Below are 27,866 nucleotides of genomic sequence, written 5' to 3'. Positions count from 1 at the left end.
TTCTCCCATTACCTTAAAGACATATTCAGAAGGATCAGAGAAGTTTTCAGCTCAGACAAAGGAGGTTTCAGCTATTCTTATTAAACAAGCGATAGAAGTGGTAGAAGACACATCATCAGAGGAATTCTATAACAGACTTTTCGTCGTTCCCAAGTCATTGGGAGGTTGGAGCAGGTTCCGGACGTAAGCACTTTGAACTTCTTTGTACAGACAATGAAGTTCAAAGTGCAAACAAACAAGTCAGTTCTCTTGGCTATTTGTCAGGGAGACTGGATGGTATCCATTGATATGAAAGACATTTACTTCCACATTCCAATGCACCCAGAATCCAGGAAGTACCAGAGAGGTGTGTTTCAGGACAAAGTTTTACCTGTCTAGCTCTGTGCTTCGGACTGTCCACAGCCTCTTAATTTTTCACCCGAGTACTCACCCCTCTGTCGTAATGGTTTCACCTGATTGGTGTCAAGGTATGCTTATACCGATACGACTGGCTTCTTCAGTGTCCATCCAAGAAAAAACGTACAGAAAACCTAATGGAGATCCTTAAATCGTCCCAAGATCTAGGTATTATAATCAGTCAAGAAAAGTTTCAAAAGATAAGGTGCCATGTCTCCCACACCAGCTGCAAAACGCTGCCCACTTAGCTTGGTAGACTCTTGTAGAAGAATTGTGTATACACAGAGCAACAGTGTTTGCAACTTCTCTTGTAAAACCTTTAACTCTGATAAGCTTCCTGACAGTCTGAAGCCTGTCAGAGTGAGAGTGAAACCTACTGAATGAGGTTGGTTGAGCAGATTTTGTTGCTGTGGAAGGAGCCGGGAAAAATCTGTCAGAAGTCCTAGGAAGTCTGGGAACCATTCCTTTTGTGGCTAGAAAAGAGTAATTCTGACTAGACTGAATGGGGGGAAAGGCATAAACCTTTAGGTTTGACCAATCCTGGAGCATCGCATGCAGTGTCCATGCTCGAGGGCCTGGGGCAGGAGAGCAATACAGGGGTAGGTGATGGTTTCTTGATGTTGCAGACAGGTCTACCAACAATTTTTCCCACCATTTACACAGGTCAGTACACACCTGTGGATTCAGGGACCATTCCGTTGGTAGAATCTGTTTGTGACAGCTCAGCTCATCCGCAAGAACATTCAACTTGCCCTGAACGAATTGGGTGAGAATCTGGGTCTGGTTGTTTTAGGCCCTGAGGAGATCTCTAGCTGCCTTGCACAGGGAAAAAGAGTGAGTTCCTCTCTGATTGTGAATGTACGCCAGTGCTGACATGTTGTCTGAGTGAACCGCTACTACTGAATTGCGTGTCACTGAAGCAAAGTTTTGAAGCACCAGATGAATTGCATTTAGTTCTTTTACATTTTTGTAGCAATCCCTCTTTTCTAGAGACCAAGTCCCTGCAAATTCCAAGTCTCCTAAAATTGCTTTCCAACCCTGATCTGATGTGTTGGAAAACAATGTTAGGTTCTGGTTCAATTGAAGGAGCAACTTCCCTACTACACCAAAGCAATAGAGCGCTACCGCAAACATTTAAATCTAAAGCTGCTGTTAAGTAGAAACTATAGCTATATCTGGTATGTATAAAATTTTATTTTACTATAAAAATGTAATTTTTTTCTTTATTACTTAGGCTGATTGAATGCAATAATTTTGACACTGTTCACATTGTTTGTAATTTAAGCCTCGTTAATTCTTGTTGTTTATTGATTAACTCATTTTTATTGTATTTTATTAATGTTATTATTTCATTCTTTTATTGGCTTCTTTTTTTTTATTAGAAAATCCGTATATTCATCCACCTCATATTTCATTACTTTTTTTTTTCTTTGTCTTCTTGTGCAGGTGTGAAGTAGATTTTCTTACCAAGGACGCCGTTTCAAAATTGATAGATGTACAATAACTGGCTTTAAACCATTAGTAACTCACACTACATAAAACGACATAGAAATCAAAATGGCAGATGACGGAAAAGCTTCAAGGATGTTGGATGCATTGCAAAATGACCTTAAAGCATTATGCATGGAAACAAAAAAGAAGTATCCCCACATTAAAGATGTAAGTATAAGACCTACGTAGTTACAAACTAGCATAACCCCTCCCCCCAAAAAATTTAAATTATGAGATCGAGTCCAAACAGTGTACAAGCCTCACCTTGTTCTTAGCTGTGATACCCAGTATAAATAAAAAAATAGCAGTCCTCCACTCCAGGGAGTATCCTTTACTACCAGGAATCCGTGTATTTATACTGTAATTGTCTTTACTGCCTCAGGTATTACATGATACAGAGGTTTGTGTTTACTCCAGTATTTGGTACTCTTCATTTCTTCCCTTTAACATCACTGCTGGATCTCCCAAGTGAATTGACTTTTATGGCCCAAACTAATCAGACAACCTTATGACTTTGGTATCAGTGACCTTTGACATCCCAACACTGGAGAACTTTAAATCAATGAAATCAGCTTCATAGTAACTGTAAGTTTTATATAAGTAACTTATCAAGTAATTACATGGCTGTAGTTTCAACTCTCACAGCAGCATAAATTTGGAAATTCGCAGTAGCGCTACCTTTGTTTTGGGTAGGTGAATAGCCATACCCACTTACAGGTAAAGAGAGGAAAAACTCAGCAAAGCGCTTCAGTTTGTTCCTCTGGCTTATGCCAAATAATTATACAGCTGTAGGTTTCCTACGAATGGCAGACAATAGATTCAAAACTCCTGCGGTGGTACCGTGATCGCTGAAGTAGGTGACGTCATCTCTCTCCACTCGAGGGAGCTACAGGTACAACTGCCCAGGTAACATCAATTCGTTCTCTGCCGGCTTTTGGTGAACATTGGTGGTCGGTGCAGACTTTTCTTCATTTGTTGGAAAGTATATCTCTCCAATATCGGTGAAGTATTCAACTCCGTGTTTGTAGGATTGAAGCTGAATTTCTTTTCTGCAACTTTGTGGTCTTACCATCATGTCGGACTTTAGTCCTTCAGTAGTTAGGTTTTGCGCCGGAGGGTGCAAAACTAGGTTAGTAGTTAAATTAATTTATGATTCGCACACTAAGTGCATTAAGTGTAGGGGTTGTGAGTGCTCTAGAGAGTCTACTTGTGATGAATGCAAGGATTGGAGTGAACAACAGTGGAAAGTTTTTGTTTCTCACTCGGGGAAGGTAATTAAAAATAGGAAGAGGAAGGTGGCTCTCAGAGCTGAAAGTAAGACTAGTTTAGCTTCTTCTGCTTCCTCTATCGAAGCACCTGCTCCTATTCCTTCTCCTTCTCCTCCTGTTATGTCTCCGATCTTGAGTCCTCCTACTACTGCTCCTGTAACTCCCTTGCCAACTTCCCGTGGAGTTTCTCCTGACACCATTGCCAGCCTCAAGTCTAAATTTGAAAAGAAATTTGATGTATTAGCTAACACGGTTATGCAGTTAGGTTTATTGGTAAAGTCTTTCATAGAAAAGACTTCTAGTGAAGTGAAAAGTGTCAGTGCAGTGCAATCTGAGGGGGTGGCTGTTTGTCCCGATAGTTCTAGACGAAGGTCCCTGTCCCGCTCCCCCGCCTCGGGGAGAAGACATACCGGAGGTCCAAGGGAGACTGTCGGGGTTTGCCCACAGACAGTCGCTTCCTCTGTCGATCCTGTGGTGCGACAGCAGAATTCGACTAAACACCATTGGAAAGGTGTGTTGTTCTGTAATTAGTTATCAACAGAGTCCAGTGATTCGTCGCTGATTAGACGTCGTAAGTGGCAAGATTCTTCAGTCTCACGTCCGTTGAAGAGACGGTCGGCTGGAGAGGTGTTCTCTCCACCCCCTGTGAAGAGGAACAGAGAAGTAGATAACCCTCGCCCGTCGTGTAGCGTAGCTACATGGACTTCGCCTCGGATTCTTACGACAGCGACAGCCGTCTTCGACTCGATCGTGGAACGACCGATTCTGAGTTCGTTGAGATCTTCGACTCATCAAGCTGTCGAAAGTTTACCTTCGACTTCGCATGTGACAGATAATTCGACTGGCGCGAGACCTCCTGTGTCGATCGTGTCGAAGTCCACAACCCCAGTTGCTACTACTTCAACTCAGGAAGATGAGAATCTAGTTCCTTTACGTCGACAATCGCAAGAGCTGATGAACTGGATGAAAGAAAGCAAACAATGTACGAAGAACAATGAGTCGAATCAAGAACCCTCTCTGTCGCCTATCTCTTCAGATGACGAGGAGGGCTTAGAAGCGGATTCTATCCCTCTCTCGTGCTATTCGAAGCTTTTACGCTACCTTCTGGACATGTACCCGGATTACTTTGTAGCAGCCGCTCTTAGGTCGCCTGCTTCCATCTTCCTGATGAGAAGGAAGAATTTGAATCCTCTTCTCCTGAAGCTCGTACTTTCCAAGGCTGCTAAACGTTCGCTTCGTGATATAGAAGACTAGTTGAAGTTCAAAGAGAGAGCTTGGGAAAGCAACTTTCGCCTATCCTCCGTCGAAACTCGTTAAGAAGAGGTATAGGTTCTACGTAACTGGAGAAGCCCCCTCCATTGGAGTGTCTGCCTCCTCCCAGGGGGACTTCTCTGGCCTGGTAGATGCAAATAGGCGGTCAGCGTTTGCAGCAGCTAAAATATTCTTTACATCGCCTGAGTTGGACCATTTAGTAAAGAATATTTTCAAGATTTTAGAGATTACGAGCATCTTGGACTGGACGATCGGAGCCCTCGCTATGAAAATAGAGGACTGCCCTACTCTCCAGGAAGACCTGGCATCGGACTGGCTTGGGGTTTTGTCATGTGCCGACAAATCAGTTGTATGGTTGCGATGAGCTGGCATCTCTCTTTGCATTTGGGACTCTCAAGAAAAGACAGCTCTGGTGTTCTTTTGTTTCGAGAGGAGTCGCTTCTCCTCAGAAGTCCGCCCTTTTGTTTTCTCCTCTCGACAAGAATCATCTGTTCCCCGAAGAAACAGTGGCCAAGACACTATCCTCACTGGAAAAGAAGTCTACTAATGACTTACTTGCTCAGTCTTCTAAGCGAGTTAAACCCTTGACTGTGACGCCTACCACCTCAGAATCGCCCTTGCAGAAGAAACCGTTTCGAGGGGGCAGGTCTAGGCCGTTCATCAGGCCTCGATCGAATTTACGACACCCGACCAAGTCCTCGACCAAACCCGACACGAAATCATATAAGTGATCCTTCAATCCTTCATTGCTCCTTCACCCTCTACAACCTTGCAAAAGATCTGCTTCTGTGGGCAGAAAAATTTCAAGTTACGCTGATCCCTCGATTTGTTCAAGGGAAAATGAACGTGTTGGTGGACGAACTAAGTCACCGTCATCAAGTACTGCCGCTGGAATGGACTCTCGATGCGAAGGTCTGCCTAGACCTATGGAAACTTTGGGGCTAGCCAATGATAGACCTCTTTGTAACTTCGAGGAACAACCGCCTTCTGCTGTTTTGCTCTACAGTCCTGGACCCTCTTGCATGGTCAGTCGACGCAATGATACTAGACTGGTCGGGCCTGGAAGCGTACGCCTTTCCCCCTTTCGGCCTAATAAGACAGGTGCTGAACAAAGTGTCATTCCACAAAAATGTTTCTCTGACACTAGTCGCTCCATTCTGGCCAAGGAAAGAATGGTTCCCAGATCTCCTTGACTTGGTCGTAGACTTCCCCAGACTTCTTCCGTTAAAGAGATGTCTGCTCAGACAACCACACTTCGAAAGATTCCACCAAGGATTATCCGCTCTGGCACTGACAGGATTTAGACTGTCAGGAGTCTCATCAGACCGAAAGGTTTTTCGAGACGAGCTGCAGAAGCTATCGCGAACTGCAGAAGAGATTCTTCTAACAGACTATACCAGTCTAAATGGGGAGTGTTTTGAAAATGGTGTAGACAGACTAAAGTCTCTTCTTCTGAAACATCTGTGAACGAAATAGCTGATTTCCTTCTTTTCTTAAGGGACGTTAAGCGTTTAGCGCCTTTGACTATTAGGGGATACAGAGCGATGCTGGCTTCAGTTTTTAAACACAGAGAACTAGACATATCCACGAATAGTGATCTTTCCGATCTACTTAAATCGTTTGAGACTTCCAAATTGCCAAAGGGTTCGATAGCATGGAATCTCGATATAGTTCTTAAACGGCTTTCAGGTCCTCCCTTTGAATCGTTACTTTCTTCGTCTATGAGGAATCTCACCAAGAAGACGTTATTTTTAGTTGCATTAGCATCAGCTAGACAAGTTAGCGAGCTACACGCGATGGACAAAAATGTGAGTTTTTCTCAAGGCAATGCAGTTTGCTCCGTGGAGCTCAATTTTCTCGCGAAAAACGAAAACCCATCTAATCCTTGGCCACGTAACTTCGTTCTCAAGAACCTGACAGATTTGATAGGACAGGAAGAAGAAGAACGGGTCTTATGTCCCGTACGGTCATTAAGATATTTCCTCCGCAGAACGGAGAAGATTAGAGGTCAATCGAATCGTTTGTGGTACTCCATTAAAAATCCCTCCCGCCCTCTCTCAAAAAATGCTATTTCCTTTTTTCTTAGAGAATTAATTGTTGAAGCACATTCTCAAGCTAACGACGCAGTGTTTCCTTTACTGAGAGTGAAAGCGCACAAAGTTTGAGCGGTAGCGACTTCCCTCGCTTTTGACACAACTTGTCGCTATCCGCTATCCTCCAAAGTACCTTTTGGAGGTCTAAATCTGTGTTTGCTACGCATTATTTGAAAGAAATCGAGACAGTGTTTGAAGATTGTAAGTCTCTCGGTCCACTTTCGGTAGCTGGCATGGTGTTGGGAGAAACAACCTAGGGGGTTGCTCCCTCTGTTAGCCTATGTTTCGCCTTGCATCAAGGTTGACGAGTTAAAGAGAAGTCTGGGGGTACAATGTACCTGGAGTACTCACCAGTCAGTTTAGTGTTAGTTTTGGTGGGTAAAGGTTTTTATTTCGGTGTAGATGACAGTTTTTTCATGTTGGTTATTTCTGGTCTTAGCCCAGGGCAAGGGCAATATTTTGTTGCATCTTCGTTGAGTCAGTGGTGAGCACCATGACTACGAGGATATTCCACTCCATGTAGAGGCACCCATTGGTCATACTCCAAACCTTCTACTACATAAGATGAGCACCGACCAGAGGCAGTATTCTCCTGCAGTAGCTCTCTTACAAGGTAAGGTACAACAGGCACTAACAGTGCTTTTGGGTATACCTTATTTTCAAGAATCGTATGTTATGCAATACAAGATTAAGTCATCATATGACTTGTACCCTTGTACAGACTGTAGGGGGGCAAATGTGTTTTGTAGATTTGACCTGCGATGAATGTAAAGACTGGGATAGCTAGAAGTGGAGGAGTTTAAAATCATATTTAGCTAAATTGGAAAGTCTCCTATTCCCAGTCCTCTGCTTATATCACTTTCTCCTTTACCTGGCACCTGCAATTCCGATCCCAATCCCATTGCCAGCCTCAAATCAAGAATTGACCAGAAATTCAGTCTGATATTGAGCACTGTGGCCTAATGAGGGCCATCAGTTAGAATCTTAATGGACAAAATGAGTGAGAAAAGGACCAGTGAAGCGTTGGTAGAAGTGGTGGCTACTCGTTCTGTTGGTTCTAGGCAAAGGTCATTGTCATATTCCCCTAAACCTGGGAGGAGTCATACTGGAAGCCCAAGGGAGGTCGGTGGGGTCTACCCATGGGTAGTTGTCCCCTCAGCCAAACCTGTTGTGGCATCTCAGGTTGCGACAGACAGCCATTGGAAAGGTGTCCATATGGAAGTGCGTTGTCTTTCCTTAAATTCAGAGGAGTACAGTCCAGGCACCAATGGCATTTTGCAGACAAATCTAGGCAATTTAAAAGGCATTTGGCAAATGAGATATGTTCTCCCATGCCTTCAAAAGGTTCAGAGAACTTGCTTGCAGCCTTCCTCCTTCCTGCAGTTACTGGGACAGCTCAAAGTGCATTTTACCGGAACGCCCTGCAGTACAACGTCAGCATTTGGCACCCAACCGCTCTTCTTCCTCTCACAAGGGTCAGTCGTTTTTTGAGCGCCCGAGCACCCAGCAACACCTGAGCTCCCATTCGAGCAACCAGTAGCAATTACAGTCCTTACAGGGCCAGCCTCCATGCAACTGCCCACTCTTTTTCAGATTTTTACTTCAGGCACTCCTACACCCTTAGATTTTGATCCGTCATGAGCACCCATTCAGTGCCAAATTGACAGCATTTTGGGTATATTCTAGAGGGCGTCCTCTGCAGCTAAACCTCTAATGGACTTGTCTTTGTCCCCAGTATTATCAAAAGCAGAAGTAGTAGATTAAAACTACTCCATCAGCATATACGGCCCTTTCTGTGCTATTTGCTCATTAGCTTTCCTGATTTCTTCCCTTGATTCATCCAGGCTACCTAAGATGGTACTTTCTTCCTTGGCAAGAAAGGCTTATAATGAAATTGAAGGTTGGCTCTCAGAAAAGTGAGAGAAAAAGAAAGAAGGCCTCCTTCAGTTTTCCTCCCTCCAGACTGTCACACAGGAGGTACTTATCCTATGCCACAGGGGAAGCTCCTTCTTTGGGAGTCTCTACCTCCTCCGAAGGGGACTTCTCTGGGCTCATTGATTGTACCCAGAGGTCGGTTTTTGCGTCAGCCAAGGTAATGTTTTCTGCAATGGAGCTTGATCATCTCCTCGAGAACATTTTCAAAGTCTTCGAAGTTTTGAGTTTTTTTGCATTGGTCAGTAGGAGGCCTTGCTTGGAAGGTTCAAGATTGTTCTGCTTTACCCAAGGATTGTGCCGCAGACTAGCTTGGTGTCCTCTCTTGCATGGACAAGGACATTAGAGACCATTCCCAGAGGTAGCCTCCCTCTTAGCTATGAGAGTGCTTAAGTAGAGAGCTTTCAAAAGAAGTCTACATAGGACCTCTTAGCTCAGTCTACTAGACGTCTTAGTGAGATGGATTTTGGCACCAAGTTGGTCTCTCTGCTTCAGCTGCATCCCTTTTGTAGAAGCAGACAGAGGGCCCTGTCTAGGCCTTGGTCCAACATCCACTTTTCATCTCATGCCTTTAACCCTTAAACGGCGACTGGACGTATTTTACGTCGACATTTTTTGTCTCTCGGGTGCCGACTGGACGTATTTTACGTCGACATACAAAAGTTTTTTTAAAAATTCGCGGAAAAATACTTTTAGGCCTACCAGCCAAAAACTCTTGAATCACGCGCCTTGGGGGATGCTGGGAGTTCACGGATCAAGGTGTTGTTTTGTTTACAATCGTTACGCAGGCGCGCAAGCGCGAATTTCTTTCTTGCCGCACTAAAAAGTATCTGTGACACATCTCGGAAATTATTTCGTCACTTTGACATAATTTTTGTACCATTTTTTAAATTAGCCGTTTACATGGAGTATTATATATGAAAATGTGCGCATTTTTATGAATATATACAACAAAAAAATACTCATGATTGTAGCTTTTATCAGTTTTGAGATATTTCATATAAATAAGGATAAGTGCCAAAATTTCAACCTTCGGTCAACTTTGACTCTATCGAAATGGTCGAAAAACGCAATTGTAAGCTAAAACTCTAATATTTTAGTAATATTCAATCATTTAACTTAATTTTGCAACTAATTGGAAGTCTCTAGCACAATTTTTCGATTTATGGTGAATTTATGAAAAACTTTTTCCTTACGTCCGCGCGGTAACTCTTCCGAAAAAATCATACATGCGATTGTGGTAATGTTTGCACCATTTTAAATTAGCCGTTACATAAAGTTTTATATATGAAAATGTGCGCAATTCCATACACAATACAACTAAAAACAATCCATGGTTGTAGCTTTTATCAGTTTTGAAATATTTTCATATTAAAAATGATAAGTGACAAATTTTCAACCTTTGGTCAACTTTGACTCTACTGAAATGGTCGAAAAAACGCAATTGTAAGCTAAACCGCTTATATTCTAGTAATATTCAATCATTTACCTTCAGTTTGCAACAAATTGGAAGTCTCTAGCACAATATTTCGATTTATGGTGAATTTATGAAAAAAATAACATTTTCTTTACGTCCGCGCGGTAACTCTTCCGAAAAAACATACGTGCGATTGTGGTAATGTTTGCACCATTTTTAAATTAGCCGTTACATAAGTTTATATATTGAAAATGTGCGCAATTTTCATGTAGAATACAACCAAAAATAATTGAAGGTTGTAGCTTTTCTCACTTTTAAAATATTTGCATATAAATCACGATAAATAAAAAAGAAAAAAAAACCACGTTCGGTCAACTTTGACTGTACGAAATGGTCGAAAAAAACGCAATTGTAGCTAAAACTCTTACAGTACTATAATATTCAGTCATTTATCTTCATCTTGAAACAAATTCGAAGTCTCTAGCACAATATTTAGATTTATGGTGAATTTAAAAAAAAATCTTTCCTTCCCTCCTCCGGCGCGCGGATTCTCCGCCACAAATCTCCGAAATGCGTACGTTCCATTCTCGGAATATTTGCTCCAATTCATATTAGCATTTCATAGAGTTTTATATATGCATGTGGGCAATTTCATGGAGAATAAAACGAAAAATATTTGAAGGTTGTAGCTTTTCTTATTTCCGAAATAATTGCATATAAAATAAAATAATATATATAAAAAATTCAACATTCGGTCAACTTTACCTAGTCAGATATGGTCGAAAACTGCATTTGTAAGCTAATATTCTTACAGTATAGTAATATTCAATCATTTGTCTTCATTTTGAAAGAAATTGGAAGTCTCTAGGACAATATTTAGATTTATGGTGAATTTTTGAAAAAAATATTTGTTTACGTACGTGCGTTACGAATTCATGCATTATTTTGTGATAATATTTTCTCTGTGTTGCTTTTATCGTTTTACAATGTGTTATATACCAAAATGATCGCAATTTAGTGTACATTACAATGAAAAAAGAAGTAACTCGTTACCTTTAACCGTTTTGCGCACAGAGCAATTTGAATACAATTATATATGAAATTTCGTTTTTGCGCTATCATATATCGCATTATTTATATATGATAATGATACTTTTTTTCATTTCTGATGGTTGCATACTAAACTTCAGCCAATGACAAAAAAAGGAGCCAAAAATGAACTCTTAATCTTGAAAACTAAGCGCGCTGTGATTTTTTGAAAAAAATATTTTTTCCGCTTCCGCGCTCACTCTGAAACACTTCCGGCACACGGGAGACATTTTTTTTTTTACCGCTTCGGCGTTTAAGGGTTAAGAAGTTCTCCTCCCAGTATTCCTCACGTAAGTGAAGACTGTCCTCCGTACTCCAGTAGGATCCAGGCTCCAATTTTGGGAGAGATGGAGTGCAAAGGGAGCAGAGCAGTGAATCGTAAAAGTTTTGAGGGAGACTACCCCATCCTGTTCAGGGGCAAACACCCTTAGTCAATTCACCCATCATATTGACTTCCTACTCAGTAGGCTCAGAGAGGTATTTGGTTCTCTTGAAAGAAGTCTCATCCTTACTCAGGAAGAGAGGAGGTGGTTGAAGATGTCAGTTCAGAGAGGTTCTACAACTGTCTCTTTGTAGTCCCCAAGTCATCAGGAGGTTGGAGGTCCATCCTGGACAACAGCACTGAATTTCTTTGTCCAGAGGATGAAATTCAAAATGAAAATGAACCAGATGGTCCTATCATCCATTCACAAGGGAGATTGGATGATTTCCATCTTTATGTAGCACTCGTACTTCCACGTCGCCATCCATCTGGAATCCAGGAAGTGCTTCAGGTTTATGTTCCGGGACAGAGTTTATCAGTTTTGAGCACTCGGTGGCTCTATAAGAAGAATGCATTCCAAGGCGGAATGTGCTACCAGGCAACTCAGTCTATGGAGTCGAGTGAGGAGCAGTGACTGCCTTGTCACTGAGTTTTTGTTCGTCTTGGTATTGTTTCTCCTCTGTCGACACTTATCTTCTAATTTGGATCACTGACTTAAGTCTCTGGTTGGCTCTGGATTCTTGCTTATGGTTCTTATTTTATGCTCTACATTTTCCATTGCTAGAATCATTGAACAGAGATGTCTCATTAGACTCATTATCATCTTTCTGTTTACCCCATGGTACAACGGAAGTCTGTAAGTCTTCTGCTTCGTTGCAATTGATCCATAGGCCACTGTGATGATTCAGAATGATTTCTCAGACAAACACAGAGGTTCTTTGTCTTCCATATTCTTTTTTCTGATTTGTAAAGTGTTCAATTACCCCGATCGCCTCGTCTTAGTCCGCCCAGTATTGGAGTACATTCGGGAACGGTGCAAAATTCTTGTGGTTCCTGGCAAGAACCTTTCTTTGGGTGAGGGGATGATGCCTGACAAGGACGTCTTAGCATTAAAGTGTATAACCCCAAGAAGCCGAAGAAATATTGAGTGAAACTTTTTTTTGTTCTAATACGTAATACAAACCTTTTGGTCCTTTAACAATAGGAATATACTTTCGGCGTAGCTGGAAGTACAGCCGTTGAATCTTGAACAAGGTGGTTAGGCAGTAACTACCGTTGGGCAGGCTAGAAACACTCCACTTTACTTTCGGCCGTCTTCCAAGGAAGATGTGTGTTTGTGAGCACCGGCTGACTGGTCGTTAATCTTTTTTCCCGGTGGGATCCTTTTGGTTTTTTGTATTTAAAAAATTATGCTTATACAGAGGTACCTCGAGATATGAAAGGCTCAACTTACGAAAAACTCGAGATACAAAAGCCAATACGAAAAATTTAACGGCTCTACATACGAAAAGTTTTCAAGATACGAAAGGTTTCTGAAAGTCCGAGATTCGCCCGGATAACAATTTTGAAAATCGCGCCGCGCGCCGCCATCTTAGTACTAGTAGACTCGCCACCATCCTCCTGCTCTCCCATTGGTTCCTGATGCTAGTCGCAGCCATGAAATCCTTCTCTCCTATTGGCCAGCGTCCCTCCCATCATGCATCTACTATGTACACGTGGTGGCGTGGCTCGGCCACTCGGTACCAGCATTGTTGTAGTACGCTCGCGGTACTCGTTTTCGGGATCGTCAATGTGTACGTATTTAAAAAAAAAAAAGTGACCAAGATCTCTCACATGGGATAAGTGATCAAGGTCTCTCTCATGGGATAACTGGAAACTTTGCAAGGTTGGTAGAATCTCCACTCCCTGCTGAACAGAGGGTGTAGACCAATCATTTACAACATGCATACCAGTACGTATAATCAAGGCACTTCAGTTTATGTTGAAGGTCAGCAGCCGAACATTCAGTACCCAAATCAGTTGCAGAGAGAGCATTTGGTTGAACAGGGTTTTGATGGACACCAGGGCCAACAGAGTCATGAGGTGCAAAAAAAGAACCAAGTAATAAAAAAACAGAAAGTTGAATTTCTGTAAAAAAAAAAAAAAAAAAAAAAAAAAAAAAAAAAAAAAAGTAAAGTAAAAAAAAAAAAGTAAAAAAAAAAAGTAAAAAAAGTTAAAAATCAAAAAAAGAAAAAGAAACGGCAGAAATTAAAGCCGCTTTTCATAAAGTGCAATCATTTGTAGAAGAGACCCCCTGAAATGGCTTACACTGGAACATTGTGAAAAGTAGGCAGAAGTAATCTTCCTTGGATAGTTACGTATGTAGTACGTAAATATATTTTTTAAAGTGTACGTACCTACATATGTACAAAAGAAAAAAAAACGGCAGAAATTAAAGCTGCTTTTCATAAAGCGCAATCATTTGTAGAAGAGACCCCCTGAAAAGGCTCACACAGGAACATTGTGAAAAGTAGGCAGAAGCAATCTTCCTTGGATAGTTACGTATGTACGTAGCCTCACTCGAAAGGTAAGCTTCCACATTTTACATACAGTATATTTCTTGTTACCATGTACACTAATATACACTTTATTTACAGGTTATATTTTACATTTTTTTATTAATTTAGGTATTGAATGGTCCAAATTGTTGTAGTATTTCATTGTTTATAGGTCAATTTAGCTTTATTATGAAATTTACTGGGGTGTTTTTGGAGGGCTTGGAACGGATTAGCCATTTTACATGTAAAATGTGGTCCAAGATCTGAAAACCTCATGATACGAAGGGTGCCTCGGAACGGATTAATTTCGTATCTCGGGGTACTACTGTACCATGTTTGATATTAATACTAAACAAAGGTTTGTCCTTGGTTTTTCAATTGATATACAAACCCACTTTTTGTGATAGCCTTTGTAACCGCCCCTCTACTTGTGTTAAGACCGGCGGCTAAGGTATGCCAACATATTTACATTCTTTCGCCCTTTAACACTGGCTTAGATCTGCATGAGGACGAGATATGTATTTATCGTGAGGATGAGACATGTATTTAACGTAAGTGATATTGATCCTGTAACGGGACATGTATTCATCCGGAAATTATGCTTACGCTTGGGAATTACCAAGGGAACTTCAAAGGTTTGTCCGTGTTTTGTTGTTATGGTAATTTCTCTTCTCTTTCTTCCTTTCACTTACTATCGGAAGAAGGTAGAAGGATGGGCGTGTAGTACTGATGTTGGGGGATCTCCTCTCACTTCGGAGGGCGGCGCCCTTGGATGTGTGAGGAGTATCCTCATTACTTTAATATTTTTTTCCTTATTTTACAGACTAGTGGTGATTGTGTTTTCAGCAGTATTGGTTGGATGCTCTTCGTGTTGGTTATCCTAACTTTGGAATTGTACCTATGACTCGTAGCATGTTGTGTACCGATCCTCAAGTGTATGTACTGATCCCCTGCTGATAATCATTTTGTTCATGAAACTTACCTGTCAGATATATATATAGCTGTATTCTCCGACGTCCGACAGAATTTCAAAACTCCCGGCACACGCAGTGGGCGGCCAGGTGGTTAGTACCCATTCCCGCCGCTGGGAGGCGGATATCAGGAACCATTCCCATTTTCTATTCAGATTTTTCTCTGTCGCCGGTCGGTAAACAACTGTTTACAGACAGGATTTTGAAACTTCTTGTGCTGCTAACTTGAGTATTCTGATTGACTTTTGGTTTTGATTTGGCTTGTTGGCTTGGCATACGTGATAGTGGATTTGATTTGGATTTTGGCTTTGACTTTTCTTTGATTACGATGTCTGGATCTAGCTCTGCTAGCTTCAGGGTGTGTAAGGTACAGGAATGTAAGGTGAGGTTGCCGAAAGCTTCGGTAGACCCTCATTCGGTGTGCTCGAAATGTCGAAGTCATGTATGTATGTTGAATGATAGATGCATCGAGTGTGAGCAATTGACTGACATTGAATGGAAGGCATATGATTCTTACGTGAGAAAGCTTGAGCGTGATAGAATCAGGAGGTCTTCCTCTAGAAGTGCTTCTGTGAATAGAAGTCAGGGTAGAATTGTATCTCCATTAAATCCTCCTGTAGATGTAATTCAACCTAATCCTGTTGTATTGCCTCCGAACAATCAGAATTGTCTGCAGAAGGAAATGTATTATCTTCGATTATGGAGTCGATTCGCGCCTTGGAATCTAAAGTGATTGCTCTACAATCAAATGTGAATAATTGCAATAAAAGTGTTAGTGCATCTAGTGTTGTGGAGGGGGCGTCAGATCGGTCCCATAATGCCTCTAGGCCTAGGCCCCTGCCGGACTCCCAGGCCTTAGGGAGAGGGCAAGCCGAAAGCCGAAGGAGGGTTACGGGATCTAATGACCGGTCTGACGTCCCTTCGGCAGAAACTGAGGACGAATCTCAGGCTGCCGGTGTTCGTGCACGGGCACGGATACTTAAAGAGTGCTTCTCTTCTTCCGAGGCTTCCTCTCCTCGCCGAGGTTGGGACTTTCGGAAGACCTCTCATAGGGAGAGCGGCAGGGGCGCAAGGTGCCGCACAGGCGGCCGTCGCCCCTTGTCGCCCTCTTTAAGAGAGATTTCAGAGAAGAGGACGCTTCACGTCCTTCTGATCAGTGCGTAGATTCATCACCTGAAGATTTTGAAGCTTTTCCGCCACAGAAAAGGAACAAGACTTCATCAGGGGAGGACTCGTTCGAGCGTCCAAGTCGCTCTAAGTATGTTCCTGAGTTGAAGGAAAGGGCATCCCCTCGCCCATCTTCCCTCGCACAGGATGATCCTTCTCCTGAATCGAGAACTTTCCCCATCAAGGAAAATGCTTTTGGAAATGCAGAAACAGCTTCCTATTTTGAGAAAAAGGAGGCAGAACCTAGTCATCGGAGGAAGGATCGGTGGCTGCCTGTTAAGAGGACTAGGCAGTCCCCGGCTCCTTCTCCGCGTTTTTCGGCCTTTGAGTCTCCTCCTAGTAGCCGACGCATTAGAGAACGTGATTACGTTCCTCATGAAAGGGCGTCTAGGAGAGACGAATTTGACAGAGACGTGAGTTGCCGCACAGGCGGCCGCGGCGTCTTTGTCAAAAGGCCGAGAACGCTCAAGGATCCATGACGGAAGTTCAAGGTTTGCATGATGATAATCAGCTTCAGGACGTTCGGGGAAGACGATTCTTTTGACGCTCGGCGTCTTAAGCAGCGAAGCGCTTGCCAGGACGCTCGAGAAGACGCTTTTCAAGACGCGCGGCGTCTTATACATCGGGACGCTCGAGCTGACGCTGTTCAGGACGCACGGCGTCCTACACATCAGGACGCTCGTAAGGACGCTCAGCAGGACGCTTCTCAGAACGCGCGGCGTCTTACATATCGGGACGCTTGCCAGGACGCTCAACAGGACGTCTTGGAAGAATGTTTGAGTCCGAAGCGTCAGGATATTTCACATGTTAAAGTGTCGAAGATAAAGAAACAGAGATTGGTTACTTCAAACTCTTCTGCATCTAGAGGCACCCTCTTGCGAACGGGGCCTCAAGGATTATTGTCATCGCGATCTTTGAAGGACGCTGATGACTGAGAGAAGGATTCTTCCAGTGATCTGTGCCCTACGAATGATGACGAACCAAATGCGTCAGCGGCTTCAGACTATAAGACTGACGAATCTACTTAAGAACTTGTTTCCAGACAATTTTCAAGCGCCCGTTCCTTGCTCTCCCCCTTCACAATTTGCCTCATCGAAGGCCAGGAAGGCTCCTGGCTTCGTTAAAATGGCCACTTCGCTCTCTGCGAAGAGAGCGTTTAAGAGAGTCCAGGATTGGATGGATTCAAGGAAGGTTAAAGGGAAGACTTCTTTTGCACTTCCCCCATCTAGACTGAGCGGGAGAGCGGGGATCTGGTACGAAACGGGAGAAGAGGCAGGATTGAAAGCACCGTCTTCTTCTCAAGGAGATTTCGCGAATTTAGTGGACGCTCCGAGGAGGTCTTATTTGTCATCAGCAAAGGTTTCCTGGACGATGACGGAGACAGATCATCATCTCAAGGGGATATTTAAGACGCTGGAAGTGTTTAACTTTTTAGATTGGTGCCTAGGGGCCTTGGATTTACAATCTAGGAGTCAAGACTATATTTCGTTGGAAGAGCTTTCAAGTGTACTAGCTTGCATGGATAGAGCAGTAAGGGATGGCTCTGATGAGTTAGCATCTCATTTTGCTACCGGTCTGCTAAAGAAGAGAGCTCTCTATTGCAGTTTTGCGGCAAAAGCAGTTTCTCCCGCTCAGAAGGCGGAATTATTGTTCGCCCCCTTCTCAACTCATCTATTTTCCGCAGTCCATGATTAAGGATCTGTCGGTAAACTTGCAAGAGAAGCAATAGGGGACCTCTTGACTCAATCTTCCAGACGCCCTACTCCTCAGGCTTCTACTTCAACAGCTCCAGCCCCCAAGAAGAAATTTAAGCCCTTTCGTGGAGCACCTTCCTCTAGAGGTTCTTCGAGAGGAAGGGGGTCCTTTAGAGGCAAGACCTCTTCTATCAAGAAGGGAAAAAATTGACATTTCTGCCCTTCAGGCACCTGTAGGTGCGAGACTCACCTTATTTGCTCAGGCATGGAGGATGATAGGGTCAGACACCTGGTCCCTAGATGTGATCGAGAGAGGATACAAGATCCCTTTCCTCTCTGCGCCTCCTTTGAGCACAAAGCCGATAGACCTGTCACCCGCATACCAGTCAGAGAAGCAACAGATTTTACTCGACCTTCTAGACCAAATGTTGGAAAAGAAGGCCGTAGAAGAAGTCCTGATGCTGGATTCCCCAGGCTTCTACAACAGGTTATTCCTGGTTCCGAAGCAGTCTGGGGGATGGAGACCTGTCCTAGACATCAGCAGACTGAACCTTTTTGTAAAGAAAGAAAAATTCAGGATAGAAACATCTCAGTCTGTGTTAGGGGCCTTGAGACCAGGGGATTGGATGGTGTCATTGGACATACAAGACGCTTATTTCCACGTCCCGATCCATCCTCAATCAAGGAAGTTCCTGAGGTTCGTCTTAAAAGGGCAGGTCTTCCAGTTCAGGGCTCTTTGCTTCGGTCTGAGTACGGCGCCGATGGTTTTTACTTTCCTCATGCGGAATGTAGCGAAATGGCTTCACCTATCGAAGATAAGAGTCTCGCTTTACCTGGACGACTGGCTAATCAAGTCGTCTTCGAAGTCACAAGGTGCCTGGAGGACCTTCAGACGACATTGCAGCTGACGAAGGCCCTAGGGCCTTATAGTCAATTACGAGAAGTCCCATCTGATCCCCACGCAGTCCATCGTGTATCTGGGGATTCAGATGGATTCAGCGGCTTTTCAAGCTTTTCCATCAAAGGAACGTCAGCAGAGATGCTTAGAGAAAGTGTCAGCCTTCTTAGGGAAAGAAACATGCTCGGCGAAGGAATGGATGAGTCTGCTGGGAACCATTTCTTTGCTGGAGAAGTTTGTTTCCCTGGGGAGGTTGCACCTCAGGCCACTCCAGTTTTTTATGGCAGAAAACTGGAAAGACAAACAGAATCTAGACTCGACTTTGGTAATCTCAAAAGCGGTCAAGGATCAACTGAAGTGGTGGCAAGATCCGATCAAACTTTCGGAGGACTGTCCCTCAACCTTTTGAGCCCCGACCTAGTGTTGTTCTCAGACGCCTCCATGGTGGGCTGGGGAGCAACACTAGGCAAGGAGGAAGTGTCAGGCCTCTGGAGAGGGGAACAGAGGTCCTGGCACATAAACTTAAAAGAGTTGGAGGCCATTCGGTTGGCTCTTCAATTCTTCGAAGAACGATTGGTGGGCCGAGTTGTCCAGATCAACTCGGACAACACTACGGCTCTCGCTTACATCAAAAAGCAGGGGAGGACACACTCTCGATCACTGTTCATGATAGCGAGAGACATCCTTCTATGGGCGAAAGCTCGAAACATAGTGATCCTAACAAGGTTCATTTCAGGAATACAAAATGTTCGATGCGGATCTTTTAGCCGTCTAGCATTAGATGCTTCCCACAGAAATGGACCCTACATCTAGAGGTTTGTCAAGAGCTATGGAAGTTGTGGGGACGGCCGCTAGTCGACCTCTTCGCAACCTCGAAAACGAAGAGGTTTCCGATTTATTGCTCTCCAGTTCTCGACCCGGAAGCAATAGCGGTAGATGCAACCCTATGGGACTGGACGGGGATGGACGTTTACGCCTTTCCCCCGTTCAAACTCTTAGGAGAGGTAACAAGGAAGTTTGCGGCGTCGCCAGGAGCGAGAATGACTCTGATCGCCCCCTTTTGGCCCTCAAGCGATTGGTTCACGGAGGTCATGTCTCTTCTGGTAGACTTCCCGAGAACCCTGCCAGAGAGAGTAGATCTTCTCAAACAGCCCCACTTCGAGAGGTACACGGAAACCTCTCCGCTCTGAGTCTGACTGCGTTCAGACTATCAAGAAGTTGGCCAGAGCGAGAGGTTTTTCAAGACCAGTGGCAGAGGCTATTGCCAATGCGAGAAGAGCTTCCTCTCGAGCAGTTTATCAGTCGAAGTGGGCTGTCTTCAGGAGATGGTGTAGGAAGAAAGGTATTTTCTCCTCCACGACCTATGTGAACCAAATCGCTGAGTTTCTCCTGCATTTGAGAAATGTGGACAGACTGGCAGTGCCCACAATAAAAGGATACAAGAGTATGCTGTCAGCTGTCTTCCATCACAGAGGGTTAGACCTGACAAATGATAAAGACCTTCACGATCTTTTGAGATTGTTTGAAACAACTAAAGTACTGCAACCGAAGGTCCCATCATGGAACCTTGATGTAGTTCTAAGGTTCTTGATGTTGCCTCCCTTTGAATCTCTGCATGCTGCCTCGTTGAAAGACGCTACTAGAAAGGCGATTTTCCTAACTGCTCTTGCCACAGCAAAAAGGGTTAGTGAAATTCAAGCAATTAGTAAATATGTGGGTTTCAGAGGACACAGTGCAGTGTGCTCCGTGAATCCTAATTTCTTAGCTAAGAATGAGAACCCATCTAACCCCTGGCCAAAACCTTTGAAATCAAGGGGTTAGCAGAGTTCATCGGACAGCCAGAGAGAGTCCTGTGCCCTGTCAGGGATCTCAAATTTTATTTGCAAAAGACCAAAGATTGTCGGGGGTCCTTCTGAAAATCTATGGTGCTCTGTTAAGAGACCCGACTTTCCTATGTCGAAGAATGCACTGGCATTCTTTTTACGAAGCACCCATCAGGAGGCCCATGCGTCCTGCCCGGATGGTGATCTGAAACTTTGAGAATAAAAGCCCATGAAGTGAGAGCTGTTGCAACTTCAAAATGGCATTTCACAAAAGAATATGGCACTTAACGATATCATTAGTGCTACTTTTTGGCGAAGCAAACTCTGTGTTCGCTTCACATTACCTGCGGGATGTGAAGACGGCATATGAGAACTGCGAGTCGCTAGGACCATACATATCCGCAGAAATGTTGTTGGGGGCAGGGAGCAGCACGAATCCTATCCTATAGAAAAGGGACAGGTGTGCTTTTAATTTTGGTGTTGGTTTATGGTTGAAGGGTTGGTCGCTTGAGGCGCTTTCCCTTTCTTTAGCCTAGAAGTTATGGGACTAACTTCAATAGGTTAGGTCAGGTGGTGGTTTTTAGCTTCGTTGCCCTCACAGTAAGGTCAATATGGTCTAGTCACATTGTGGTCACGCTCCCGTTGACAGATCATCTAGAGCACACCAACTACACAGGTCACTACCTTGTTGGCAACTCTAGTAAAGCAAAAGCAGGCTTCGGTGACAGTAATCAAGAAGTCAGCTATGCTAACAGGTAAGGAACCAAGATGTCATTCATCTGCACTTGAGGTGTTTCCAAAATCCTTCTATTCTGTCCCTTCCCACCTCCAATGGTGGGATTCAGCTATATATATATCTGACAGGTAAGTTTCATGAACAAAATTTTATTGTTATGATACAATAAAGTTTGTTCATACTTACCTGGCAGATATATATAATTAAAGTACCCACCCACCTCCCCTCAGGGACAGTGTATGAAAAATCTGAATAGAAAATGGGAATGGTTCCTGATATCCGCCTCCCAGCGGCGGGAATGGGTACTAACCACCTGGCCGCACCCCGTGCGCGTGCCGGGAGTTTTGAAATTCTGTCGGACGTCGGAGAATACAGCTATATATATATCTGCCAGGTAAGTATGAACAAACTTTATTGTATCATGACAATAACATTTTCATTACCACTACTACCTGGGAGTTATGTCACTGGACGAAGCTGTCGTGCTGCCCTGTGAGGTTATCTACTCCTGATGGTAGAAGTCTGGCAGAAGAAGAAACCGAAGAGGAAGAGAGCTCGTCGAGTGTCGTCATCCTCCTCTTTGAGATCTTCATATCTTCATGCCTTCCCCCCTTCAACTTTTAGGCTTTGCCGTAAGAGAAGGTGGTCTCCCCCCCTAAGAAGTTTCGTCACGGGACTTCTAAGGGTCTGTCTCGCTCAGGTGAGACAGGTGGGTCTTCCGCTGGTCCTCCCATTCCTTCGGGAACGGGGCACGTCTCTCCTTCCTGAGGGAGGAAGCAGACGGGGACCATGGAGGTACCGGCTACCACTGGTATCTCCTCTCCGGGTAAGGAAGGTTGCATCTCCGGACCGGGAACCGTCTCGGCCGCCCACTTGCGAGCATTACCGAGTGTACGGTCACCTACGGGTGACTGTGCAGCCAGGGTCCAGACTGCGGAGTTTGCTCCCTGTGTCAGGACCCAGGCACGGAGTGGAAGATGGTAGGAGTCGCTCAGATGACTCGCCAGACCAGCGATTGCTCTCGCAGCGATCGTCCGGTGCCCAGGGTTGAGGTGACCCCTCCTCACGGAAGCGTTCTCTCATCTGCTACTCCCGCAGGTCCCTCCGGACAGGTGCAGTTGGGCCGTGTTGCTTCGGCAACTGCCCCAACTCCGTCCTGAATGGAGGACCTGTCGGTTGTCCTGAGGAACTGGCGAAGAGGAAGTCTAGGAAGAAGAGGAAGGTGTTGCGGTCGTCTTCTGCCGCCTCTTCCCCTTCGACTTCTGAGGCCCCCCAGCCGAAGAAGAAGGTACCCCCCCCTAAGAAGTCTCGCTCAGAGACCTCCAAGGGTCTGTCCCACTCCGGTGGGACAGTTCGGGCTTCCACTGGTCCTCCTGTTCCTTCGGGAACGGGGCCCATCTCTCCTTCCGCAAGGAAGAAGATGACGGGGAACGGAGGGGTACCGGATAACACCGGTACCTCCTCTCTTGGCGCCAGAAGTTTCGCCTTGACGCTAGGTACCGTCTCGGCCTCTCGTTCGCGAGAGGTACCGAGTGTACGGTCACCTGCGGGTTACCGTGCAGCCAAGACCCAGGCAACCGAGTTCGCTCGGCGCCAGGATCCAGGCACGGAGCGGAAGACTGGTGGGAGTCGCCCAGGTGACTCCCACCAGGCCAGCGATCGCTCTCATGGAGAGTCGACGGTACCCAGGGTTGACACGATGGTCCCAGACCAGCCGCGGGCTGTGGCGAGGAAGTGGTCCCCTTGGTCGCCTGGACCAGCCTCGGCTGGTCCAAGCGGCATGACGCTCCGTGAGGACAGGCCTCACTCCCACAGCGACAGCTGACTCAGCTGGTCCCCTGACCGCCGCTCCCACTGGGACCGGGCGGAGAGAGCGACCAGCAGCAGCTCTTCCGACGCTCAAGACCATCGCCGCGGTTCTCAGTCTAGCCGCTCTCCTGCAGCCCCCCCCCTCAGCACGCCGGTTCTGCCGGTGGGCAGGGGGGAGCGTCAGGCCTACCTCTCCTATCCCTTCAACTTCCTCGGGCTACACCAGGAAGAGCGAGGCGATCAGGAGTGATTCGCGAGGGGTGCACTCCTCGCGCTCCCACCGCGACAGTGGACTCTGCTGGTCCCCTGACCGCCGCTCCCACTGGAACCGGACGGATAGGGGAACCAGCAGCAGCTCTTCTGACGCTCGGGACCGTCGCCGCTGCTCTCGGTCTAGCCGCTCGCCAGTGCAGCCCGATCACCAGCAGCTCTCCTGAAGAGACTGACACTCCGTTCTTGGTCCAGCATTTCTCCGCAAGAAGACCGCTGGTCCAGACCGGCAGCTCGATCGTCACCGTGGTTGATGATCGCCTACAGTCCTCCCAGCCTACCGGTTCTGATGGTAGGCAGGGGAGGAGCTCTCGTAACAGCTCCCCTGACATAAGAGACTGATGCTCCGTTCCTTGGTTCAGCGTTTCTCCACAAGAAGCCACTGGTTCAGACCTGCAGCTTGATCGCCTCCATGGGTTGGTGATCGCCTACAGTCCTCCCAGCCTACTGGTTCTGCTAGTAGGCAGGGTAGGAGCATCAGGTCTCCCTCACCTGTCCATTCAACCTCCTCAGGCTACACCGAGAGGAACGAGGCGAACAGGAGTGACCGTGAGGAATGCACTTCTTACAGTCCGGCCATGGGCCTGGTTTGGTCTTGGGACCAACAGATCCTCGCTCAAGTGGTTGGAGGAGATCGTGGGGGGCTGGCGAGGACGAATGACGCTTCCCGTTCACGTGACGGTCCGTCTGGACCACGCTCTCAGAGACCAGGGTGGGCTCCCCCTTCGGTCCTCTTGAGAGGTTATGACCTCGACGAGGACTGGAAAGGGTCGGAGGACGGTATCGGCTCTCTCCTGTCAGGTGCTCGCTCAGCCCCACCCAAACGACGGTCACGGTGGCGGCAGACGTTTAGCCTACAGTACGAGTTCGTAACTCTCCTCGGGAAAACAGTACTCGCTTCTCAGACTGCTAGTTCCGCTGGGAAGGCGAGCGAGTATCCAATCTTCCTCCCCCATTCCCTCTCTCCCTATGGCTGCGAAAGGAAGGGTAGGGATCCTGCAGAGCGTTTTCCGTAGGATTCCACATTGGGGACTGCGTTCCTTGGGGGGACCTTCGGGTCCTACCGGATGTAAGTCCCCATTGTTGAGGAGGGATCTTGCCCCATCCTCGATTTCTACGGGAATCGGGCGGACCACCACCCGATGATCGTCTGACGAATTCGGTGGGGGTTTCGCTCTGTTTCATATTAGCCGTTTCATAGAGTTGTATATATGAAAATGTGCGCAATTTCATGTAGAATACAAAAAAAAAAAAATTCATGGTAGTAGCTTTTTTAATTTTTGGAATATTTGCATATAAATCACGATAAATGGAAAAAAATTGACGTTCGGTCAACTTTGACTCAACCAAAATGGTCGAAAAATGCAATTGTAAGCTAAAACTCTTACAGTCTAGTAATATTCAATCATTTATCTTCATTTCAAAACAAATTGGAAGTCTCTAACACAATACGTATTTCGATTTATGGTGAATTTTTGAAAAAATATTTTTGTTCATGAAACTTACCTGCCAGATATACGAGGGGGGACCCAAAAGTAACCGGAATAGTTTTCTGTGTTACAAGCCAGTAGTAGTTCAGGCTTCCGCCGCTAGATGCTACCTGAGGCAACCCTCAAGCATCAGTGTGCCAACTGGCGTCATCGTGGGAAGACGTATAGCTGCACGGTTCACATTTGTTTAGAAGTACTTCACGCCTTTTTGTCTATTTTTACGATGACTGAAAGGAAGGAGCAGCGTGCTGCCGTAAAATTCAGTTTTTTGCTGGGAAAACGGCAGCGGGGAAACAGATGCTATGCTTCGAACAGCTTACAAAGATGTTGCCATGAGTAAAACACAAGTTTACGAGTGGTTTGCACGCTTTAAGAATGGTCAAATGTCACTGGAAGACCAGCCTCGTTCAGGGCGACCTTCAACCTCCCGAACGGATGAAAACATCACTAAAATTCATGAACTGATCATGGAAGACCCATCGCGCAGAACAATTTATGAGCTTGTTAATTTGACTGGTGTGTCCTGGAGTTCATGTCAACGAATTTTGAGCGAGGAATTTGGAATGAAAAGAGTTGCAGCAAAAATGGTGCCTCGCTTGCTCACGGACGGTCAAAAGCAGTCACGAATGGATGCCTGTCGTGAACTGAAAGAACAGTTGGAAGTTGATCCAGACCTTTTTTCGAAGGTCATTACAGGTGATGAAAGCTGGTACACCCAGATTCCCAGAATCAAAGCAGCAATCAAGTCAGTGGAAGCATCCAACGTCACCACGACCCAAAAAAGCGCGTCAAGTGAAGTCCAGTGTCAAGACGATGCTGATTTGTTTCTTCGATGTGAAAAGAATTGTCCACAAAGAATTCGTTCCTGCAGGTCACACTGTTAACCAGATGCTTTACTTGACAGTGCTGAAGCGTTTGCGAGATTCCGTGAGACGGAAACTCCCCGACCTGTGGCAAAGTGGAGGGTGGTGGCTTCATCACGACAATGCACCAGCGCACACCGCCTTGAGTGTGAGACAGTTTCTGACCAAGAATGGCATGACCCCACTTACCCACCCTCCCTATTCACCCGATCTTGCTCCCTGTGACTTCTTTTTGTTCCCCCGAATGAAGAAAGCCCTCAAAGGAAAACGTTTTGCAGACGTTGAAGAGGTTCAGAAGAAAACGATGGAGTCATTAAAAGCCATAACTTCACAAGAGTTCCAGAATTGCTTTCAACAGTGGAAAACACGTCTGGATAAGTGCATTGCTTCAAATGGAGAATACTTTGAAGGTGATAAGACTGTAAACATGTAACAATAACTGAATAAAATTCTATGACAGAATTCCAGTTACTTTTGTGTCCCCCCTCGTATATATAGCTGTATTCTCCGAAGTCCGACAGAATTTCAAAACTCCCGGCAAACGCAGTGGTCGGTCAGGTGGTTAGTACCCATTCCTGCCACTGGGAGGCGGATATCAGGAACCATTCCCATTTTCTATTCAGATTTTCTCTGTTGCCGGTACTGTCAACACCTGTTTTCAGTACCTCCGTCTTACGATTTTGAAACTTCATTGCTACTTGAGTATCTTGATTGATTTTGGTTATTGATTCGGATTTTGTGGCTTGGCATACGCTATCATGGTTTGATTTTGGTTTTGTCTTTGACTGTTCTTTGGATTAAGATGTCTGGATCTAGTTCTACTCGTTTCAGGGTGTGTCGTGTGCAAGAGTGTAAGGTGAGGCTACCAAAAGCTTCGGTAGACCCTCACTCGGTATGCACGAGGTGTAGGGGCATGTTTGTTTGTTGAATGATAGATGTAAGGAGTGTGAGAATTTGACTGATCTTGAATGGAAGACGTATGGTTCTTATATTCGCAAATTAGAGCGTGATAGAATCAGGAGGTCCTCCTCCAGGAGTGCTTTAGTTAACAGAAGTCAGGGTAGTATTTTGTCTCCTTCTAACCCTCCTGTAGACTTTGATATACCTAACCCTGTGGTGTTGCCTTCGGGCCCTGAGGTTGTGTCTGCAGAAGGGAATGTCCTTTCAACTATTATGGAGTCGAAAGTGCTAGCGCTACAATCCAGTGCTGTGAAGTGTGGTGATCGTGTTAGTGCCCCTAGTGTTGTGGAGGGGGCGTCAGATTGGCCCTATAACGCCTCTAGGTCTACTCCTCTGTCGGACTCCCAGGAATCAGGGAGTGGGCAAGTCGAAAGCCGAAGGAGGGTTACGGGGACTCCCCACCAATCTGGCGTCCCTTCGGCAGAACCTGTTGACGCTTCCCAGGCTGCCAAAGATCGTGCATGTGCGCAAATCCTAAAGGACTGTTTCTCGTCCTCCGAGGCGTCCTCCCCGCGCCGGGGTTGGAACTTTTGGAAGGATTCTCGCCCTCTCAAGAGAGGTTTTAGAGAAGAGGACGCTTCACGTCCTTCTCCACCTGCTTTCCAATCTTCTCCTGAATGCCTCAAGGACGTGTTCCCGCAGAAGAGGACTAGAACTTCATCAGAAGAGGACACTTCCGAGCGCCCCAGTTACTCTAAGATGGTTCCTGTGAGAAGGAAGAAGGCGTCCCCTCGCCCATCGTCTTCTCACAGGATCAGCCCGTCCCCTGAACGTGATCCTTCTCCATCTAAGGACATTCTTCTTACTATGCACCAACAGTTGGCCTCGTTTTTCGCCAAGAGAGAGGCAGAACCTCCTCGTTGCAGGAAGAATTTGAGGCTGCCTGTCAAGAGAACCAGGCAGTCTCCTTTGCCTTCGCCTTTTCCTTCTCCTTGTGCGTCTCCCTCCTACAAAGACGCAAGATGTCGCACAGGCGGCCGTCGTCTTTGGCAGGAGGCAAGGGACGCTAGCGGGGAGAAGGTCCGTAAGGCTAGTGTTGACGACGATCGCCATACGCCTTCTTATGATGCACGCTCGCTTCATGAGCGGCGTGCGGCTTGCCAAGACGCCTCTCTCGTTGCTCGTGTTGACGAGGACGCTTTTCTTGACGCTCGTCGCGCTGCTCTTCAGGACGCTCTTCAGGATGCTCCTCAGGACGCGCGCGAGGACGCTCTTCAGGACACTCGACGCTCTATGGATCAAGACGTTCATCAACAAGCTCGCAAGGACGCTTCGCAGGACGCACCTTTACCGCGGCCTCGTAAAGCTTCAGAGCCTGCTATTATTACTTTGCGTTCTGTTAAGGACCCTTCTGCTGCTTCAGTAGATGAGGGAGAGTCTTCGAGTGATTCGCAGCATGCGGAGGAAGAAGAACCTGTTGCGTCGTCA

The 27,866-nt window shown here is 45.7% G+C and overlaps 1 protein-coding gene across 1 annotated transcript in view; it reads left to right on the top strand.

Moving 5' to 3' along the window:
• Positions 1–27,866, top strand: part of LOC135222605 (protein MON2 homolog) — a 325,482-nt gene that overhangs the window by 18,842 nt on the left and 278,774 nt on the right. The window contains 1 exon segment of the mRNA XM_064260699.1: positions 1,843–2,055. Coding sequence (XP_064116769.1) covers positions 1,954–2,055 — 102 coding nt within the window. The 5' untranslated portion in view covers positions 1,843–1,953.

This window comes from Macrobrachium nipponense, chromosome 8 (assembly GCF_015104395.2).
Source record: "Macrobrachium nipponense isolate FS-2020 chromosome 8, ASM1510439v2, whole genome shotgun sequence".
NCBI lineage: Eukaryota > Metazoa > Arthropoda > Malacostraca > Decapoda > Palaemonidae > Macrobrachium > Macrobrachium nipponense.
This window is presented reverse-complemented; position numbering and strand designations above follow the sequence as displayed.